The sequence below is a fragment of the Dreissena polymorpha genome, chromosome 3 (genome assembly GCF_020536995.1).
Source record: "Dreissena polymorpha isolate Duluth1 chromosome 3, UMN_Dpol_1.0, whole genome shotgun sequence".
In the NCBI taxonomy this organism is placed as follows: domain Eukaryota; kingdom Metazoa; phylum Mollusca; class Bivalvia; order Myida; family Dreissenidae; genus Dreissena; species Dreissena polymorpha.
The window spans coordinates 45,099,459-45,118,578 of NC_068357.1; the positions used below are offsets into that span (position 1 = coordinate 45,099,459).

The 19,120-nt window shown below is 34.4% G+C and overlaps 1 protein-coding gene across 1 annotated transcript; it reads left to right on the plus strand.

Annotated features, from left to right (window-relative positions):
* Nucleotides 1-637: 637 nt before the first annotated feature.
* LOC127873938 (D(2) dopamine receptor B-like) lies at nucleotides 638-5,065 on the plus strand. The gene is made up of 2 exons (XM_052418043.1): nucleotides 638-765; nucleotides 2,939-5,065. The coding sequence occupies exon 2, from the start codon at nucleotides 3,287-3,289 to the stop codon at nucleotides 4,754-4,756; it is 1,470 nt and encodes a 489-aa protein (XP_052274003.1). The 5' UTR covers nucleotides 638-765; nucleotides 2,939-3,286; the 3' UTR covers nucleotides 4,757-5,065.
* Nucleotides 5,066-19,120: the final 14,055 nt, after the last annotated feature.

The following is a 19,120-nucleotide window of genomic DNA, read 5'->3' on the forward strand; positions in this document are numbered from 1 at the left end:
TATATAGCATTTTCTTTCAATGAAAAATATTTCAATTGAGATTGCCTAGATAACGACAATTCACGTTAATAGATAAACGCATTTCAACATTTCGTAGTTGAGTGAAAATGAACATTGTATACATCTTGACGGACCTGACAAGAGAGTGTCAAACTATAGAATTAACTAACTTTGTTCGAAACATGCATATTTGACAGATTTTATTTTTCGTGATATACAATGTAAGTCTCCACGTGTAAAAACTCTAAACATACACAATAACGTAGTTGCTAAGATATGTTCACACATTCAATATCGAAAATATAGTTATAATGATAATCTATCAATAATATTAGCATCGCATCCTGTGTTACCGTCATTTGATATTAAACGACATATTTGCAAAACTTATTAATTATTACAGATTTGACTGAAACGCGATGACGGTCAGTTGTTTGCTTCTTAATGGTCGTCAATATCGGCGGTTATTTTACAAGACAAGTTACATCAAAGTTTGAACCTTTTGCATGTTTCAAGCTGTATCGGAATGCAAGCCATCGTTAGCGGACGCTACTATCGATCCCTCTACTATGTTGCTATTACTTCAGGTATAAAGGCGGACCCAATGAAACAGCGGGATCAGACGGCTGCAGGTATAAAAGCGGTATCAATCTAACAACGAGCGCAGAGGCCTCGTAACGTTCATATGGAATCAGAGGAGCTATCTTTCCCTTGTGTGTAAAATGGCAGATAGTTTAAATGATTGAAGGATACTGTGCCGCTGCGGTAGGAATTTGTTTTCATTTAATTTCTATCTGTGTGTTTAAATGCGATTGTACAACATGCCAATATACAGACGATATATTATTTATTGACATTAAATACGTAAACGTGTCATTTAACATGAGATTTGCATTTGACTTGTGCTTGCATATATTTTTGTATTATACTATATGCATCAATATTAGAATTTGTAAGAAAAGCATATGGTATTCTGTAAAATGTTGATAGAGTCGTTAGAGGCATTGGTAAAAAACGCTTCTATAAAAAAGGGGCAACTATAAACGATCTTTATCATATTTTTAATGGCAAACTTCGTTTATCAGTACCATACAATCCGAAAAACATTAAACTGCTGGTGAATATGAGTAATATGACAATAAATTGTAATTAAAAATAAAATATGATTCATATACGCAATACGCATATACGCAATTATTATAGTTTAATCTATGTTAAGGTAGCAATACGCAGCAATTTAATCTATGGATTAATTATGGGTATTCATATGAATTTCTAAATAGGTTATCATTGTGATTGTATTAAAAACCCATAATCCAATGGGGACCTCATATCAAACAGAACCCTGATTAATTATTAGTATGTTTTCTTCTCTTACTGCAAGGCAAAATCATTGTTTTGATGGCACGATATACGTATATTTCTCGAAGAAAGATATGATAAACACATATTTAAAAAAAACATTAATCCAATGGAGACAATAATCCCAAACAGCACCCTGATTAATTATTTATGTTTCATCTCCTCTTACCTCAGAGCAAAAGTAATTGTATTGATGGAATAAAGGCGTGTATTTCTCGAAGAGTAAACATTTGGTAAACACATTTGGAGCATACATACTTATTATAAACAATAAAAAACGAATAACTGCTTAAGTGTCCGGTCGTGTAAACAGATGTTTCGCAAATCCAAATCATTAGATTAGATATTGTATTGTGAAATTTCAAACTTGATCACCCTGGAATTTTAAGTGATCAGTTGGTATGTTTCGTTGCCTATTGGTAATGATTTGAAAAAAAAGTATGGATCTTTACTTAAATCACAACTGAAGACGAATTGGCAGTCAAGATACACAAGACATGTGAGATGACGTCTGTAAAAGCACGATAGTTAACAAATGTATAATTCAAAATAACATACAATGTACTTTAACTAGTAATGCCGTAATTATTCCCATAAAACACACATAGATAGATAATACAATACAAATACAAATGCATACTACCATGTACTTCCTATTACGAAGAAAGTAGTGTAAATGTGTTTACGGATGTCCTCGTACAACTTTAAACGGAAAACATTCAAATGTGAATTCGTTGTTCAGTGCTAATACCCTTGTTTGCATAGCATTTTCAACGTAAACACAAATCGAACATACATGCGTTCTTGTTTATAATACAAATTGTTACTTTCAAATTGTAGTTTCATACGTTAAGAAAAACTGCACTTATTATACCCCGTTCGGTTTGATTTTGTATAATATGATTATAATAACTTCCTACATAATACGACATTTCGCGCCATGGGCAAGTTGTAGCAACATATAGTGTATGACACAATATTTTAGTAAGTAACTTATTTCAAATAAATCAATTGTGCAAACGTAATAGCTTATGATTATGACACGCACTAGTATATCAACACTAAAAATATTCTGAAACACATGCGCAATGAATATCGTGCCATCGATGTTCAACACGCAATTAGAAGACATTTGATCTATACATTGATCATGGATATGCGTTTGAACATTCATTACACACTATCATTGTTATGAAGTACAGGTGGTCGTATGTTTGATACATATGCTCAAAGACAAAACGCATTTAGTGCACACAAATGAATTTTTCATTCGTCTAGCGCTAAAAGACAAAATGAAATTATAATTGTACGTTAGTTTTATTCTTCCACTGTCAAGTTTCTTTATTTCGTTAAGAAAGAAATCGCATTTACTCGCCATGGGGGATATCTAGTAATCTCCGCGTTTAATAAGATTGGTCTGTCTCGGAAATTGTATTAGTCTACAATAAATTGCCTAACATGTGTCACATGCCGTTCATATTGCAGAAGAGGTCAGATTAGTAGTTTGTTAACCAGTTATTGTTGTTTACTAAACTGGCCTGACCATTAACACACATTTATTTTTCTTTTAATTCAGATCCAGTCTAGTAACTGTTGGCCGAGCAGGATTTTGTCATAAACAACTGAACAATCAGATTTCGATTAAACATTTCGATGTCAGCAAATAGAATTGTGGACGAATATTCTAAACAGTTTGTTTAAGAACAATATTTTTGAATTCCACCGTATAACTCAGCAATATTGTTAATATACGATCGCAAGGAAAGATAATGCGTATTTCAAACATGGAAAACTTGTATTATATAATTTGTTTGCAAAAGTGTGTGTAAACAAAATCACTTAGCGGGTTTTCTTCTATTCATACCACATTGATAAGCTGTGGGACAAATTATGTGACATTTTGAAAAAGTATTGATTCGTTACCATGGATATAAATATAACTAAATTAGCCGATTGGACATTTGCAAAAAACAATCTGGGAATGATTGTTAATGAGACCGACCACTTCTATAATGATCGCCAGTTGGAACTAATAAATGATCATTCTCTTGTGTATAGGCTTCCTGCGATCATTTTTTGTGGCATAATGATGTTGGTAGGTTTACCGGGAAACATGGTCGTATTCTACGTGTATTTCTTCAAATGGCGCAAAAGTACCTCGAGGATTTTCATTCTGTTCCTCGCCGTACTTGATATGTTCAACAGCGCGACCATATTACCAATGGAAATATTCGTAATGAAGAACTATTTAAAGTTGAATTCCCCGTTCCTGTGTAAGATATTTAGATATGGGACTTATGTCATGAATTGCTCGTCTGCGTTGATTTTGGTTGGGATAGCCCTAGACCGATTTCAGCGGATTTGCCGACCGTACAAGCAGACCTTCAGTGAATGGACGTCGAAGTGTATATGCATCGGTGCAATTGTTGTCGCTTTGTGTGTAACTTGGCCATCGCTGGTGCTCTATGGGACACGTACAACTCGTATAGCTAATATAACTTCATTTTCGTGTTCTTTGCAAAACAATTACGATGTATCGTCATACCCAATGGCATATTTTGCTTTGTTGACATCTACGACAGCGATAGTGTTTGCTGTGCTGATAATACTATATTACGCCATTGGAATTCAAATCTACAAGCACAGGCAATTTAAGAAGAAAAAGTGTTCCCATGTACAAACAATTATTGACGAAAAGTCAATAACAGTAAAGTCTGATCATGAACAATCAAAAGATGTGAATGGTGGACATACAGAGCCACACGATGTTAATCCTAACGTTACGCCTGCACAAACGAATAATACGAACAATGAATTAAAACATGATCAGATCATGCCAGATGCGGATCTTGAGACCAGTTGCGCGTACTTGGAAATAAAGAAAAGTGATGAGCCGAACGCTGTTCAAAACGGGTCTGCAATGAATGAGATGCACCATATGAAGGACGTAGATGGTTTGAACGGTGCAGCATTGAGACAAACTTCTGCGGAAGCGCACGTCAAAAAAATAAAGAGAAAGAAACAACGCATCCGGTATATGTTAGTTAGGGGCTCCTCCACCCTTACCGCCTCTGGTCGTAACAGGTGTTCGAACTGCATTACTGTTCGGATAGGACGCTCGACCATGATGTTGTTCTTTATAACAATTGCGTACGTATTGAGTTTTCTGCCGTTTTACACACTGGTGATAATGCGGCAGATCAACCCAATGTACTTTATGCATTTACCAGAAACATCCAAGGCCTCATACACGGCATATTTGGTGTTTGTGCGATCCTATATACTTTCCAGCGCCATTAACCCACTAATATATTCATTCTGTAACATTCAGTTTAGAAACCACTGTAAAGAGTTATTCAAGAAGATTGTTTCCGCCGATAATTTACTGATGTGAATTCTAGATTAAACGAGCGTCATTAAGTATGTTTTAAATATTAAATTTATACTTACTAAACGTCAAATTGGAATTTCATATGTTTTTATCAAACATAGGTTCATAAAAAATGTGTTAATTTCCTGAAATATATAATATTTATATGGCATATTGTTATTTATCCTTGATATACCACCTTTTAAAACAGTTAGAACAAACTTGAGTCGCATATCTACAAATTTATTGTATTTAAAATACTGATGTATGTGTACACTTATTTGAATGGAATATATTTAATCATCATCATCATTATACAATCATTGTGTTATCATGAACCTTAATAAAGTAAATAAAATACCATACATGTCACTACAACATGTATTTGTTTCTTTGTATCAAGCAATACTTTTTCAATATTAGCTCAAAAAACTTTTATTGAACGCAAAGCTTTTTGTGCCGTCTGAACTATATAATCCCGTGCCGTCATAGGAAATTCCGTTTTATTTATGGCGAACACCGATCAATCAAATAATAATATTATGTTTGCTTTTATTGGAACCATTAATAAGGTAATGGATACAATTTATTGTGAAGACAACAATTAACACATGACAATCGCATTGCTGTTATGGTATCCTATTCCTATCTTGTCATTTAACAAAATTGATGTGGTACCTACATTTAGGTATGCTGCAATAAGCCCGTTTGGGGGTTCAAGTAATAATTTATTTTGAGAATACAATGCTGAGCAAATAGTTTACATTTCGACCACTATAATCCCGGAACAACAGTTGCACTCTCGTCCATTTCATTCCTAATATGTGTAAAATTAATAGGTTAATCGACGAATAAAAAATATTGAGCATTTTATGAACGATTTATAAACGTATTGACTTTAACTATTAAATTCTTTAATTCTTCTTTCCAAATTGTATTAATTTGTTTGCTTAATGGATATCCTTGCCGTTTTCAACAGTAGTACAATAGATTTTAGTCATACCACGGGTGTCAGTTTACTTAGTCACACTTCTGGGTTTGCTGGTGTACCGGTACAAATAACTGACAACTGTCGTACTTGTCTTAGGTTAGCAGGAGAATGGGGGAAAAGCAGTAGAAATTATTGTATGACCCAATCACACACAAGTCTGTCCAGGACGTGGATTGAATACTATGATTCGTTGTACAGCGCTCTACAAACTGATTCAACCGGACCTGTGTACAAAAAGTGTTATTGTTGAACGACAAGTCAACAGTAATATTTAATACTATATTTATATTACTAGTATAGCTAAATATATTTTAATTAAATTCATTAAATAACATTTGACATTAAAAATATGATAGTTGAATATAATCGGTAAACACAATTGTCGCTTCAAGTATCACCCAGTCATACTTGTAATGTAAGAGTAGGGTCGATGGCCCTTCGTGGTGGTAAGCTATTTTCAACCTGCACGTTGAAATAGTTCAAGTCACTACAAGCTCGGAATCATGCATACACTTCCGAAAAGTGCTTTGAAATAATCCGTGAGCGGGCTCGACACCACTCATACTATGTTTCTCTGTGTTGGTCTGTAGATGTGATAAAAATGAAACATACTACACACATTCACCTGCGAACCAAGGTCAAGTAAACAAAGAAACGATTTTACACAGACACTGTGCATGTTGTTGATAAAATGAGCTTAGAGTTACGTATGAATCTTCATATTCTTCATTTAACTTTGTATATAGTCAATGTTGTATTTCTTGTTCTTACCCAATGCCAGTCGTTTAATGGTCTCGCATGTTAACATTTGCCTAATGAACTCAATATACATTCATTTTGTAACACATTTTTTTTATCTAAAGCAACAAAACAATGCATTTTCTTTTACTATGTCACATGAAATGTGTGTGGTTTATTTGCTTCGCTTATTCTGATAACATATTTTAATTTCACAATCTCGGTTTCGATAATGAATGTTTATATCTCCTTTATCGTTGTGTTGTATGTCAAAATTGGAAATTGGGGGAAAGTTCAAGACACGATGGAGTACGGATACATATGAAGCTTCGGTATTTTTGTGATGACTACTTATAATTCGTCTAATACAGGTCAAATACATGTTGGTTTATTCAATTCAGTTTGATATGCGAAGCAACATTATTAAGGTGTGTTGCTGCAGTTTTGCTGATTTTTTTCCATCAAATAGATTTTGTCCAAAATTTATATTTAAGATATATATTCAAATATTATATGAAAAATGAAATAAGAACATAGGGTCACCGGCCTTTATTTTATTTTATTCACCATTATATAACATGTACTTTTTCAATAAAAGTGAAAAAATCTCTAATTGCGTAAAATTGATTAAAAACATATGCACTTGACAACATGTAGATATTATATAAGCTAAGATACATCATATACCATTTAATTGAACCACACACTGCCAATAAAATAGAGTACAAAAGTTAAATTTTAAGAAATTTATTTTTTATAATTTTTCTGTCACCCCAAAATACGTCATTTTTGACTTTTGTAACCGAACAAATATAATTTAATTTTTTCTGTAAAATAGAATTCTGCAAAACTGCTCAAATATGTTCATCTACGTCTTGTCATCGTAAAACACAAATAAAAAAGGGGGTCACCGCACTTTTAACAGAGATTTTTTGTTTTAACTATCCCTACCGTCTAAGTCTAATTTCATAAAATAGAGCAATTAGGCAAAACCCTAGTATCGGTACATAGGTTGTTTAAAATATGCATCTATCAGAAATTGTTTACAATCTGAATTGGGATCACAACAGCTTACCAAAAAGACATTAATAAAAAACAATATTTAATCACAAACATAATACCATACAGTATAAAACTCGACCTTAATCATTAATAACTTACATGTACTTGTTCACAGATTTCGGCATGTTTTGAAGTTTGTGATTAAATGCTTTAAATTTATAAATGTAAAAAACAGGACTAAAAGGCTCCAGTATAAAACAAGAATTAAATTAAAGAAAGTAAAAAAAAATAATTAATTAACCCCACCTGGGATCGAACCACTGACAATTAAATTATGAACCAATTCGGTCATTTCTGATGAAACTGATAACAAAAATATTGAGTTGTGATAATAGCATTATCGGTGTTGCTATAAGTATATCCTCGTTTAATAAACTGCCGCAACACCCCTTAATTACGACATATAGTAGTCGTTGAGGACAAGGCCATTCTAATGCATTAACTACCACGAAAAACACGGAATCGCCTGAACTTCACTTTGAATTATTTTTTGTACGATACTTCTTATTCATTAATATCCTTTAATTACGACATATTAATCTCTGCATGTAGATGGTGGGCAAAATGTTCACACCAAAAGGTTTAACCTTGGTTCCGATAGTATTTAATATGTAATACACACACAGCTATAGCTATTTATCACGGTGTGTATTAAATGTTTTCACATGAACAATAACCCAGATATCGTGTCTTCCATTAGAACAGAGGCGACTATTTTAATTAACGCAGAATTTTAAGTCTAGTCTATAGACGAGCGATAGCGAAACTGATTTGTGTGCGTACTTTGGCACAACCATGACCTTCCAATGACATTATCGGTACAAAATCAAATGCAGTTATAACCCCAAGTGATTAGTCCTGCAGAAACAAATTCAATCAGAATGTCAGATACTCGGCATCAAACCGATAAAACTGACCGTTAACTGATGGTCTAGAGTACATTATGTAGATAATATATTACTCAAAGAATCACTTTCTATTTTCACATTATCTTCAATTTAATTTAATTTAATTTAAATTGCTATTTTGCATGTTTTGATATTAGAATGTGTGTTTTTGATTTTATTTGTATGTATTGATTTATCATTGATGCGTGACGCTGGCTGAATCAAGCAAGGGGTGAACTTCAAATTACAAATACTATAAAAAGTGATCCTTAGCAAATTTTGAGAAGTATAACATTGGCATACGTATGGTCATTGCCGCTATAAAATCACTGAATGCAATAAAATCGTGTTTCACTTGTGAATTTCTTTCGTTTTTTTTCATTAATACCTCAAAGGAGACGGAACAGTGAATCTCTCATTTTTACAAGGTATTTGCTTTTTACATATATTTATTGATCGTTTAATTTGTAAGCGTACTTACTGACTTGTTGTACATCTGCTTAATTCAAATGCCATTATCAATAAACATGTATTATAAAACCCGAATGTTTTTCAGCGATTATTAATGGAGGTGAACCAGGTTCATCTACTTTGCTTTTCGTGTCATAAATATTTAAAGGCTGCTTATTGAGTTTCACTTTGTATGAATATTTATTGACATTTATCACGTAAGATTTTAGTAAAAAATGCTGTACGCGACTTGGTTTAAATCATCAATATTCACATTTATTGATACAAGTACAAAACAATAACTGATGTTCTAAAGTCGCAATAACCACCACATACGTGATCTCAAAATATGCCCAGCTATTGTAATATTATTAACGTTATAATAAACTTCAAGTGTATACAAATAGCTCGTTAAGAAACACTTATTTTTGTATTGTATTGAATGATATTGGTATGATTTAATTCTACTACAACTATAATATGTCTATAAGTTCCATGTAGTGTGTTTTTTTCTTTCTTTTTTGAATCTAGGACCACAAACTCTTTAAATCACATTCAACGGCGTGAGAGTTCAAGTTTAGCTGCCAGTTGAATATCTTCCCAATGATAGATTTATAATCTTATTTGCCTGAACAAAAACAATTCTTGTAATAAAATTATGCATGTAAACTTAAGTCTACATTCCGTGAGCAAACATTGCGTTCACAAATGCATACTTAAATGGTCATACAATCCGTTAAAATCCTGTTGATTCTGTAAAGTACAGATTACAGTTTCCGTATGATTTTACCGAAGTTATTTAGTTAACGAACGTGTAGGTTAAATACGAAAAATACATTGATCTAATCGGGCTATTCCACTACGACCCGATTCCCCACGATTTTTCCCGATTTCCAATTTTTTGAAGTCGGTGACATTCGAATATCAATCGGCGAAGGTCCTAATTCATTTGAAGCTAGTCCTAGGCCGTTCGTTACCGATTCCTGCAAATCCCAAAAAATCGTGGCCAGATTTTAAACGTGTTTAACATTTGGCAAGGACCTCCAAGACCGAAATTTATCGCAGTTGACTCGTAACGGCGTCCAAGTGCGTTCTTGGGTGTCGTAATGGAATTGTATGTAACTCATGACTCAATCGGGAAATCGGTGATCACGAATCAGCTACGACTTTGTCAGGACTCTCACGAGTTCACCCCGAGTAAGTTGCGAGTCCACTAAGATTCTCGTGATTTAGAATAATATCAATAGATATTGGTGCCTAATTCATGGGTGCGTTCGGTAAGGCCCTAGCTTAGTCGTGACCGATCTGCATCGTTCGTAGTACAGTCGCAGTAGATACTTTCACGTCGTAGTGAAGTCGAGTCCCTATTCGCAAAACTTCAACCGAACCCCACGATTCGTCGTTACTCAATCGTACCAGTGTCGTATCTGAGTCGTAGACTGTTACGAATCTTCCCGATTCAATAAATATAATAAATCGTAGCGAATCGTGCGCTTGTTTTCGTAGTGGGATAGGGCCTTTAGGCAAGTTACTGATCGCCTATAAACACTGAGAAACCACATTTATCACCAACTCAATCCAAGGATGCTATTGGAGAAACAACACATTTACTACCAACTTACTTTTGCCAGTTTTTAAGATATAACACATGTAAAACAAACTAACTTAACTCCAGTATGTTATTAAAGAAAAGATCAATGCCGATTAACTGATGATCTGCATATACATGCAACTATGCATAAGGGAGAACCACTGCATGTGATATTTAATTGAGACGTTAACGTTTACTGTGTCAGATCGTGTGCACACGAAGCATCAACGAAACATGGGTCTGCATTAAACAGTCTAGCTGATACTAATGCAATCCAGTACAAAAATGCAATGTATTGTGTATCTTATACCAATTTTTATCCCGTCAGCTGTCGTCAGTTATACAACGTTCACATAAAATAGTAAACAGTATTAAACACGCCTACGTCTAATGTATCACGTTTTGGCAAGTTTTAACAATTATTTCCGATCATTTCCGGGCACGCTGCAAATATATCCTCCCAAACAAATCGAGGAAACCTAAATTATTTCAAATACGACAGAAATGCAGCACCCAACATGTAAAAATCATATAAATACGCTTGTGAATAAATTATTAAAGCGTATATCTTTACAGACAAAATGTTTACAATTATTGAACAATCTGTTACATCATCTATTCTCTTTTTTGATTTATCACACCGCACATAATCGGGTAGATTATATTGTAATATAATTGAGGTTTTATCAAATATGTACATTTTACATATTGTTATTCATATATTGATATGTACATACCTTATATATGTGTTTTTTTAACTGCATTATTGACACAATAAACATAATGCAAATAATATTGGTGGTGTATTTCTCTTAGGTTTCTATATACACATGCTTACAATTTTACATTTATCGTGTTTGATGGGCTTACATCGGTAACGAATCGTGTTTTATCTAACAGCTAAATGAGTTGATAGATGAAAACACAAGATGTCGCAATGCCATCTGTGGCTGGCATCTATTAAATATATAGGGACAAAAGATGACGCATCGAGTGCCTTCAATATCAACTTTTTATTTCTCTTACAATTTTTCCATTGGAATAGAACACGCCTGAAATGAATTTCGTCTTAAAAATATGCTCATAGCATGCAATATCTAGGTTTGGTATATTTGCTACGATTCCATTAAATTTTCATAATAAGTCATCAGTGTACAATATAGCAATTATATCGTAAATAATGATATATTGAAATAAGATCTACACAATTTGATGGTTATCGTAAAAACATCTTACATCGTAATGATAGGAAAATTCTTACATACGATTTAAAACAAGTATTTACAAACGTGTGTTTTACCTCATGATATTCCCTTACCAATGCAAACGAGACAAAGAAGAAATCTAACGGAATCCCTCATGGTATTTAGACTACATATGATGGTGATATCCTTAAGAAGACACAGACAAACATATACTGAAATCGCTCACTTAAATAAAGTTTTAACGCTGCCACACCCGATATTACAGTGTTCACGAATCTTCTAGTATAACGGCCACCAGGAAAAACTTTGCGAAACCGAAATTTCGCAAACATTAGTACCCTTTTTCTTAAAGATTTGCTACTTTGAGACATAGTATGCGATAAAAGTCTTATCGTTGATTAATAATTGGTTATTTTCACTCAAAAACGCGTTTTCTTCACTATAAATTATAAGCAAAGTTGGGGTTCCCATGGGATTTTTTGCATTTTCCCATGGGATTTTCGATTTTCCCATGGGATTTTTTCTCCCATGGGATTTTTTTTCTCCCAATACTTGCAAATGGGAGAAAAAATCCCATGGGATTTTGAACATTTTAAAAACGTGTTTTATTTGCGTTTGCAAGTATTTAACGTTATTTAAGGACTGTATATTGGTTTTATGCCAATTATATATAAAATATTTAGTAATAAAAAAATCCCATTTTAAAATGGGAGAAACAAATCCCATGGGATTTTTTTTCTTATTTTGAGAGATTTATTCATGAAACTTTCAGAACATCATATTTTATGAAATGATGAACAACTACGATATTTTAATGCGTTTAGTCGTGTTTAAAAAAAAAAAAAAATCCCATGGGATTTTTAAATCCCATGGGATTAATCCCATGGGATTTTTTTCTCCCATGGGATTTTTTCTCCCATGGGATTTTTTCCAATGGATTTTTCAGTTTCGTAAGCCGAATAAGTTTCTTAATGCGAAAAACAACAATAAAGGAAATAATAATTATAATTTTGATTAATAAATTGAATAATATAAATAACATGAATATTTTTAAAATGAGTTACAATTAAGGTTTTATGCTAGTAGAACTTATCATTTCTTGTTCGAGCAGATGGTTGAGTCCAATTGGTGAGTATGCCAGCTTAGAACCAGTATAAATGCATCGCAGACAGACAACGCTGTCATACTGTACACACCGCTGAGTAACAATCTTTATTGCATTTCATTTTGCAACAGAAAATGAACTCCGTAGTATAATTGATCTTATATATGCCCTCTGCTTTTGAAAGCGTGCAACACATTAACATAACAATAAGTCCATGCCAAAAACTATGTGCAAATTCCATTCAAGCTATATACACATTATAAAGGTCAGATGACCCGCGTCATGCGAAAATGGGTCTTATGTCATATGCGGCCGAAGTTGGTCCATCCTAGCTTGTCCAACCGCGCAGTCTGGTCAGGTACTACGCTGACTGATATATAAAGTCAAGCCATGATTCGTGGTCTCATATCCAAACTCGGTAGCTCCTGTGCGAAACTTTCACCGGAAACGACGGTGTTATATATAATAGCGCGATGTGTTTTTTTCTTGCCTCAAATTAGTAAGCCCAATCAGCGTTTTATTGTGTTCTTTGCTTCTACTATTAACAAGAACTTCAACTGATACGAACATGAATTTTATTTTTATATGTTTATTTAATGCTAGGAAAACTCATTGTATATTTAGACTACTACTTATAAAACAAAGTCGGGTTTTCAACATCTGTTTTCGGCATAAAAATTGTTATTCCAAACCAGATTTTACGCACTTTACTGTACAAAATACCGTTAGGGCCACCGTGGTTACTCATTAAAATCCAGAGGGCGAGAATGCGAGAACGCGAAAGAACGATGACGACAGTGCGACAATACGATGGCGACAATGCGTTCGTACGATTGCGAAAACGCGCTAGTACGATGACGACAATGCGACAGTGCGACAATACAATGGCGGCAGTGCGATAGTACGGGGGCGACAATGCGATAGTCATATCGTACTGTCGCCGTGGTATCATCGCAATGTCGCCATCGTTCTATCGCATTGTCGCCATCGTATTGTCGCACTGTCGCCATCGCATTTTCGAATTGCCGCCATCATACTATCGCGTTATCGCATTGGCACCATCGTACTATCGCACTGTCGGCTATCGCCATCGTATTGTCGCACTGTCGTCATCGTATTTTCGCACTGTCGTCATCGTATTATCGCACTATCGAACTGTAGTATTGTCGCCATCGTACTATCTCACTGTCGCCATCGTATTGTCGCCACTGTCGTCATCGCACTGTCTGATTGTCGTCATCGTATTATCGCGTTCTCGCATTGTCGCCATCGTACTATCGCATTGTCGCCATCGTATTTTCACCCTGTCATCATCGTATTGTCACATTGTCGCCATCGTACTATCGCGTTCTCGCGTTCTCGCCCTCTGGATTTTAATGTGTAACCACGATGGCACTAACGGTATTCCGTAATACTGCTAAAGCACAGTATGATTAGGTCACTCCCAATGCTCAAATCTCTATGTCTATTTTAGTAACAACACATGTCTATGGAAGGATATTTAGGTAAAAGTTACATCATTCGTGGTGAATATTTACATTATGACTGATGCTTATTCTAATTTGCTTTATGACAATTCCAACATGCTTGTTGTCTATTCGTTTATACTTGATGATTGCTGCAACATTACATCATTCATGAATAATATTTACCATTATGCGTGATGTTTATTCTAACATGCTTCATGACAGTTCCAACATGCTTGTTCTCTATCGGTTATACTTGATGATTGTTTCAACATGCTTGGTGACTATCCAATGTTTGTGTGTTCATTATTCCTGAAACCAGTCATAATCGGTTTTGCCACTAAGCGTCATTAACACAACGGCAGTTAGCAACAGGCAGTAAGCAGAATGCAAGTTACTAAATTAGACATCAGGTGGCGCGCGTTTATTTTCCGTATGTTGAATAAATTACTTTTCGGAAAAAAAAGCGAAAACATCCGAATCATTTTGACTAGTAAACTGATAAGCTGAATTAGTTCCCCTTCGTTATATAATCTCCATTAAACTAAATACGTTCATTATTGCCATGAAGACCAGTAAGTTTACACAATGAATGACTTGCCGTGAATGTTTTTGATATTTGTAAGATGCAATTGGCACTCAAGAAATTATACATGTATTTTATCAGAAACATAACGGGGCTGATGTGTTGGAATTGTGGCTCTTCCCTAGTCCAAATAATTACAGTAGACGTAATCTACCGATGTGCATTGCATATCGACCTCATATTTATAAAGTAGCCAAACCCCCATTGCCACAGACCTGTGCGTGAAACTTTCAGATTTCTCTAGTCTGTTTACCATGCTATAATTACAATTTCTATAAACACATATTTATCATTTTATGACTATATAATGTCTGTGGTATACAGAGAAACCTGAAAGTTACAAGTACTCGTGTCTAGTACTGGTACAACTATTTGTACTCCTCGTTGAGACAAACAACTACTTCATCTACATGTATTAAAATATCATAAAACATAATTTTCAATCAAGTTGGAAAAAATCAATAAATAAATGTCATATAAACAGGTTTGTCATGAACGTTGACGGTCGCTCTTGGTTACCAGAAACAATTCCCACGCACGGATTTCAACGTCATTGTTTACAATCAATTAAGGCATAAGTCTTGAATTTGTATAGTGTTTTTTAAAGTGTCCAGCTACAGGTGGTTAGCGTGTGGCTATAATACTAAGTTAGTGAAAACATATTTGGAATGATAAGTAATCATATTATAACGAAAAATCAACTTTTCTTAAAAAAATAAGTTAAATAGATATTCAACAAGGTATCCAACTCCGAAATCATCCGAAAACGGGATGCATCGTTTTAAACAGCCATTACTTCATCAATTTGCAGCGATTTTTCACGACTTGGTCTAATTCAACGCAGAAATGTCCACACCGCGCAAATGTATATGTCTTGCAATATTTTTACAAATACTGGGTCAACTTTTAAAAAATAACACGATACACAACTCGCGTGACCCAGCTGTGATCGATCAGACAGTATTCATGACTGAAATCTTCACGGGGAAATGGCATTTTCCTTGCCAAAGTTCACGACCTCGATACCATAATTCAGTAAAACGTAGGACAAAAACATTCTTACCGTGCTTGCCGGAGAATTATGCATCAAACTAACTGTCCAGCGCATTTTCAACCTTTGTTACATACATTTCAACCAACATGACATTTAAACAAAGAGTGATTTCATGCTCCAATGCGGAGTTGTGTCTTTACAACTGGAGATTTCATTCATAAATACGGTCTGATCGATAACAACTGGGTCAAGCGAATTAGTATAGCTTTATTTCTTACAAATTTGACCCAGCAGGTGTAGAAATATAACAATATATATACATTTCCTGAAGGAAATTCATTTCTGCGTTGAATAAGACCGGGTCATGAAAACGCTGCAAAATTAATTAGTAATGGCTGCTCAAATCGATGCACCCCGTTTTCGGATGATTTCGAGTTGGATACCTTGTTATATATAAAACGGTAGTGATTTTTTTTAATATAGAGAATTGATTTTTCGTTTTAATATGAGTATTTATCATTCAAAAAGATGTTTTCACTAATTATTATCATAGCCACACGCTAACCACCTGTGTGTCCAGCACGTGTGCCGGGAGAACAGGGCTTATGTATTTTTGTTAAGCTCTATAATATTTAGATCCAATCTGTATGAAAAATGTCGGGTGAACATTATTCCGGTGTTAATTTTTGAAATATTGAGGCATTCGTTAATTATGGATCTAAAACGGAACATTAATCCGCAAAAAAAACACGGGCATATTGCATATTAGATCGGACACATGAAATTATTCGAAAGAAAGCAATAAGAGTTTCAATTCTACATGAGTAAGTCTCGCTGTGCACGATTACGCTCTTTACTGCTCGTATATATTTGACTCTGGCAAATACCTAGTGTTTTATTTTACTTAATCTAATTGTGTCATGCATCTATATGTACTTAAAGCAGCATGACCAACAGCTCTTTCATATGTGAAAGAGATTGACACGAAATACCTACCCATCTATAATAAAGTTTATATGTGCACTTCAATATTATAGTTTTAAAGCATTTTATGTGGTGCAATATAAAAGTACTCTAGTAATTTGAAATTATGTAATCGATTTCCTCTCAACATACATGCAAAGTTCCAGATAACTTTTTCAGCAAAATCTTGGTTTACACTCTATAATAATCCAGCCTAAAGTCTATTATTAATTCTTTTTTTCAGGTAAATATAATTTTTGGCACATCCGCATTTAGGTTTATAGTCTAAGAAGAGCTAATGACAATTGCCGGGTTACAGCAGACTTTTTGCGATAAAAGGACCAGATAATGGAAAACGTTCGGCTTTTCGACTGTTGTAAAGATGGTCTGTTATTCATAATAACGTTAAAGTGCTGTTGATTTCATAATTGTAATGAGGGCCTAGACGAGTGGGAACTCATTGATAAAATGTTTACATTATATGCATTGATATTGAGTTTTACGCATGATCACACATTTTGTATTCTTATTTATTTTTCCAATGTGTAACCGTACGCACAGAATTTAAGTCTACTTTTTTACTAAATTTAATTCAATTTTTTACGACTTTTAAGCGCTTATCTGGAGCTCTGCATACATGCATTAGTAGCATATATTGAAATATATCCATAGACTTTCTTTGGTTATTGAAGGTAAATTACTGTACAAAAATTATGGTTAGTCATTAACCAAAAAAAGTTAAGTCTACAAACACGCGGTTAATTTCGGTTCAGTAGCAAATATCTTACAAAGGTGCGCAACTTCTCCTATAACATAAAATTTCCGTTATACGCCGTAAATTTCCGTAGTCCTCCGTAGCATTTCGGAATGACTGTCAATTGACATCATTGTATCATGCATGATAGTATGTTGCTTTGTGCTTGGGTGAAACTCACATCTTACCATCGCGTTAATTTATTAAACGCATTAATATTTGATTTCATTATGCACTGCGCCTATTGCACAAGTCTCTCTGCACAAACCAACATACACATATGCAGCATGCAATTAACGAACAAGAATGTTGCATCTGTACACATGCATGATACCATTAAGCAGAATGTAAATAGACATTGGACATCAGGCAAGATGTAAGTGTCATCAAGCATGAAAAGGTGTCTACATACTAATTGAAAGTACCATCAAGAATCATGACACAGTCACAAAGAAGGATGTAATTTTTACCTAAATACCCTTCCATATTTGTCGGCACTGTGTGTTTGCTTAATTTCACTGAAGAACGTCTACTGGTAAATCTTACAAAAAAAGTGATAAATAAGACTGAGTAGCAATTTTTTTCGGCGTTGCTGTTTAACGTCAAATTTGGCCTTTCAACGAACTTCTTAAAAGCCCATTGAATTTTAATGAAGAAGTTTCCCGCTTGTAGGTCCGAATGAATTAAATCAAATTTTGCAATTGGCAATTTGATAGAAATCCCCATAAAACATTGCACATAGCTTTCTGAAATAAACAGGCCACATTGAACGCATTCACGATATCCAACAGCTCTCTTTGCAAAGACCTATCTAGTGTTTCTTGGCCGTGGTAAGATCTATATTAGAACAATCGTCACCTAAACATCTACTAATAGAAGAGCAATTTGGGGAAACAAATTCAATAAGAGTATAAAACGTCCACGATCAATAATGTGGTAGTTTGTTTAAAGATATCACGGCAGTAAAAACATAGCACTTTAAAGAGACCACAATCTGGTACATTTGGTCAATTGTTGCGTCCGTGGCGGACAATACATTTTTAAAAAGAAAGCGTACAAAAAAGCAAACACAAAGTTCTTCGTAAGCTTGTTTAATCTTAAAAACACATAATCGACAGTCATTCCAGTCAAATACAATACTAACAGTCAGCACTATAGAGATCAAAATTGCGATATAAATATTTAATTCAGGGATATCAAGTGTATCAAGTTCGAATTCCGGAAAAAATAGCCGGTAGTCTGGGGCATTAGGTCCCTAAAAGGATAAAAGGTAATCCCCGCCCGAGGCCGTAGCTAACTGATTATTGTAGTCTTTCTAGTTGCAATTTCTGGTGAGTAAATGCGGAATATTACGGATATTTGCAACATGTCGAAGATTTTCGGAAGTAGCGAAGAAGTTTTCGTCAGTTAATATTCATGTCCGTGCCGGCCGCTAACTTATCAGAATCAATAAAAAGAACCAGGAAAATCGGCAACCGATCGCAAATTTCCGGAATTCCGAATAAAGCTTCAACATAATTTGTTCTCAAATGATCGCGTACTCGAACGAATCTGTCCCTACGCCTCCAACTCCCTTTAAATCTCATCGGACGTACA